A 4,927-nucleotide genomic window follows, 5' to 3' on the forward strand; every position below is an offset into this window, starting at 1 on the left:
CTGAAGATGCTGGAAATGATCAAAGGAAATTAAAAACAAAACCAAAACAACAACTTCCAGTTTCAGACAACCAAAGAGTAGAGTAGCACAAGTCACACGTGTTGTAAATATTGGGCTCTACCCCTTCTCGCCCCAAAACCCCAGCCATACCCTTAATAACACTAAATTGGTTGGTTAACTCCCTGAAATTGAAGTTTCTCCTCATAACTACATAGGTTGGTAGTATGTGACAACATAAAGATATCACAAACACCAGACATTAGCAGTTATGACTCCTGTTTCTCAAAAAAAATATCATCATGCATTATGCATTATTGCTCTATCAGTTATGAATGAAATATTGCCCATTTGCTAAATTACCCTACATCTAAGAAGTTTGGCAACATATCCCAAAGATTCATAAAATTGGCATAGATTCCGTTATTAGGCTATAGTCATTTTTTGCATGCAAGTACTTTTTTGTTTGTTTGTTGTTTGTTATATTTAAAGTGTCAAACTAAAATAAGATATTCATTAGAAAGTGTCAAATGCTTTGGCATCTTCATAACAAAGGCTAAAACTTGAACAAATTAAAGTGCAAAACAATGAATCTACAAAACATAAATAAATAAATAAACAAAAACCAAACAAACCAATACAAAATTAAATACTGTAGGTCAATAAATAAATAAATAAATATTTGTCGACAACCGAGACTTTTATGTCAAAGCTGAACACTGTGTGGCCTACTGGCAACAAGATTACAGTATTGTACAACACTTTAAAAAAGGTTTGACCTTTTGAGGAACAGACATTTTAATGCCTCTGTTGTCATTTCTGTTTGTCAAAAAACAAAACAAAAATAATTACATCCTATTTAGCCGAGAGGAAACTTCTTCTTTTTCTCACATCCTGGTGATGGTACAAGCCATGTGACCCAGAACCTGGGTTCAGATATAGTTCATGACCTTTATTGCATTTCAACCCTCCCCCCTCTCCCGTTTGTCTTTGCTCCCCACACCGAGCTCCAACAGCAGAAATGCTGATAAACCTTTACAAAAAAATAATAATCATTTTCCATGTTTGTGTCCATGTGTGCATCTGTCAAGGGAAGCAAAATATAATTCATATCTGCAGTATGATTTTTACACTGTGTACATGTACCATGCAGTACACAGTATAGAATCCTGTATACTTTTTTCAATGTTTTACACAGTTCAGTTCAATACTGTTACACAAGGTGATATTCTGGTAAGGTAACAACACATTTCTGGTTTTGGACAACTTTCGGAAGGTGCAGGCAGTGTTACATCTGCACATCCATCTCCTACAGACACCTGATTGGTATTTCAATGGAAAGTGTTCTGAAGCTTTACTACATCATAGATATCATTCCAAGTGCAAATGTCCATTTTACAATATTAAATCATTTTCCAGCACTCACTGTGTCGTGGGATCATGTCAACTTTTGCTTGCTTAGTTACTTCTTTCCTCTCCCCCCTCTTTCTTGTTACTTGTCGGTGTATTTGAAAAACCATCATATTGAATTATTTCGTTATCTCTGTAAGACTTTGCTGAATATCATTGCAGGAAAACTCAAAGATCTGACTTCAATCCCAACTGTTGTCTTGTGACATGTCTCCCAGAGAGAGGAAGATGGAGAAGATTGTGCTCTTGTGACGGTTTGTCATGGGCCAAAACAAAGGCAAATGAGGACAGATCTTGACATAAACAGATCTGAGTATTCGTTAAATATTTTAGATGCAGTGTGCTTGATTCATCTTGAGAGATAGGTAAACTGCTTCGGTATCATACAAATATGATCAGACGGGGAAGGTAAGTCAGATAAGGTTGTTTTTGCTTTGTTTTATTTTTTGTTTTTGCAAGTATTCAGAATGCACTCGACAAGTTTTCACCCCAGTCTGGAGAAGAGAGGATGAAGGGAGAGAGGGATGGATCAAAGAAGAAGAAGATGTTCTCCATTATTTATTTTGGCCAGGATTTACCAAGAGTTCCTATAAAGGAAGAATACACTCCATCCCTCATTCCACACAGACTTGTATTGCTTGCGGGACTGGAGGAGTTATGTAGGTGAGGGAGAAAATTGCGAGTCGGATAAAGCTAATCAGGATAGGGTACCGGCCCTCCCTGCTTTTCCCCATCACTCATCTGATTCGTCGAGAGGCGAGAAAGCCCCCTTGAAGCACGCCGACTCGTAATGCTTGTTCAGGTAACTCTTGAGCGCAAAGGTTTTGTCACACCGCTTGCACTTGTAATGCTTGAAGGCTGAGTGTGTCTGCATGTGAGCGCGCAGGTTCGACCGGTCAGCAAATGCTTTCCCACAGTGGGCACACCCGAAGGGTTTCTCGCCCGTGTGCGAGCGCATGTGCCCCTGCAGGAGCCACGGCCGGCTGAACGCTTTTCCACACACGTCGCACTTGTGCTTGAGGTCGTGGGTCAACAGGTGCATGGCCATCGCGGGCATGGAGACGTACACCTTCCCGCACGTCTGGCATTTCTTGGCCATCTTGCTATCTATGCTCCTGTGCGTCTGCTTGTGCCGGCTGAGATTGGAGGAGGTGGCGTAGGTCTTGCCGCACTCGCTACAGGTATGCCTCTGGATGCCGCCTCGCGGGTTCGCCGCGGCTTTTCTTCGCGAACGGCCATCTGTGATGAAGAAGGCGTCGACCGTGTACCCTTCACTTACGGCCGTGTCCCCGTTGATGTATCCGCTGGCCGATGACGACGCCTCCGACCGTGGGCTGTCAGGCTGGTCCGAGTCACCATTTATATCACCATGGATGCCACTGTAGCTGTCGCCCCTGAGGCGGTCATATATGATCGACGGCTCATCAGGGGAGGGGACTTTAGTGATGACAGATGATTCACTCACCACAACGTCATCATAAGGAGATGGACTCAGATAGTCATTGATATAGCCTGGAGATAGATGGAGAGACAAGTGTCAGTTGTAATTGGAAAGTAGAAATTAACTGACAAATGAGGTGCATATGTCATGCTAGCTTGATTATGCACATAAACATACTAAACCCTTAAGGAAGAATTCACCCTAAAAGAGTGTGTACTGTATGGAGATATCAGTCTTCATTTTTGATTATGAACAAGTCACCTCCAAAGCCAGAAAGGATAGAATATTGCACATAGAAAATGTACCCCATATAATCCATGTCAGATGACACATTGAGCAGTATACCATATCAATTGCATGTTGTTCTGTGTACTGTGGTAGGAGGAAATCCCAGGAGGACCCCTACATACATCAGATCATATGAAGCCTGTAACTACCTGGATTTGAACCCGGGTGTGTTTACCACTCATCCAAAGGGGAATCCCCCTTTGTCCACTTTGAGATATTAAGCTTCTGAGCTTCAAACAGTACTAGTCCCCCCCCCCCCCCCCCCCACAGTACTCATCAGAATCAGAATCAGAATCAGAATCAGTTTTATTGTCACATCACAGGTTTACAAGGTAAAAGAGTGGGTGAAATTCTTTTTTGTACATCGTTCCCATCGCAACGTTAGTTTCCATAGAAAGAAGAGGGGGGGGGGGGAGAAGAAGAGGGTGGGGGGTAAGTGGGAAGGAGATCAAAAACAAGAGAGCAACAGAAGGCCAGACAAGTTATCTACATATTTACAAATTACCTGAGATAATAAAAACTAAAAAAAAACTAAACTAAGGTGCCTGAGCATAGCAGCAATGTATTGTATACTGTGCATGTTATACTTATACTGTGCATGATAGACAGTGGACGTTAAGGTGCTTAGAGGAAAAGGAGCACAATAAATCACAATAAATCCCCCCCAATACATCCCCCAATACATCCCCCAGGATGAGCCCCCAATGTAACCTGTCTTATATATAGTACATGTATTGAAATGATAACAGTATAATAAAGGTGTATTAATGAGGTTTTAACTATGCAGGCTTCTCATTATCTACATTGCTACGTTATATATTCCAGCACACTAACATGACATGCATACTGTACATCAGTTGTGTCAACATTTCCATATTTGTGAATGTCCGCTCTCAGTGGGTCGCAAAATGTGTGAGAACAGACATGAAGACTGGCTGTTAGTGATGCTAGCCTGTAGCTGCTACCCCACAGTTACCTGTATGGATGAACATTCGTCTATAAGAATCAATATTCCTCCATTTCAATTAGCTCTCCCTCAGCATTTGAACATAGACAGGTGGGGGAGTAACATCACTGTAATATAATTTCATATTGCAATTCTGAGAAAAAGGCGCACAGAAGTGGGTCGATAATATGATGTGATGTGTGATGAGAGGAAGAGAGAAAGACGAGCCAGAGAGAGAGAGGGTGGGGATAAATCAAGGGATGGAGGGATAGAGGGAAGATGAGAGAGAGAGATGGAAACAGAGGAAAGAGGAAAAGGCAGAGCGATAGAGAGAGTGATAGAAAGGAATGCAGGAGAAAGGCAGAGAGAAAGAATGAAAGAAGAGAGGAAGAAATGGGGAGAGAGAAAGAGCAAACAAGAGAGAGAGAGAGAGAGAGAGAGAGAGAGAGAGAGAGAGAGAGGGGGGAGAGAACTTCTATACGTCATGAATATTCAATCATTGCACTTCCTGAACAAAGTATTGTAACTGGCTGCTTATGCAAGTGTGTGTGTGTGTGTGTGTGTGTGTGTGTGTGTGTGTGTGTGTGTGTGTGTGTGTGTGTGTGTGTGTGTGTGTGTGTGTGTGTGTGTGTGTGTGTGTGTGTGTGTGTGTGTGTGTGTGTGTGTGTGTGTGTGTGTGTGTGTGTTTTATAGAGCATGAGTAATGGGTTGAAACATGATCAAGAGTTCATTTTAACCATGAAATAACCTGGTATGGACTGTAAACTAGGACCACATTCTATTTACAACATCCCGGGGGCATGGAGGGTGATATTAACACACACACACTATCATTCCGATTCTCC

At 42.1% G+C, this 4,927-nt stretch overlaps 1 protein-coding gene across 1 annotated transcript in view; it reads right to left on the reverse strand.

Annotated features, from left to right (window-relative positions):
- Positions 1-2,140: 2,140 nt before the first annotated feature.
- Positions 2,141-4,927, reverse strand: part of LOC308095293 (transcriptional repressor scratch 1-like) — a gene marked incomplete at both ends in the record, with an annotated part of 7,482 nt that continues 4,695 nt past the window's right edge. Inside the window, one exon of the mRNA XM_080442293.1 lies at positions 2,141-2,919. Within this exon, the coding sequence (XP_080298419.1) occupies positions 2,141-2,919 (779 nt within the window). The remainder of the gene's footprint in view (positions 2,920-4,927) is intronic.

The sequence above is a fragment of the Gymnoscopelus braueri genome (assembly GCF_963280865.1).
Source record: "Gymnoscopelus braueri genome assembly, chromosome: 11".
In the NCBI taxonomy this organism is placed as follows: domain Eukaryota; kingdom Metazoa; phylum Chordata; class Actinopteri; order Myctophiformes; family Myctophidae; genus Gymnoscopelus; species Gymnoscopelus braueri.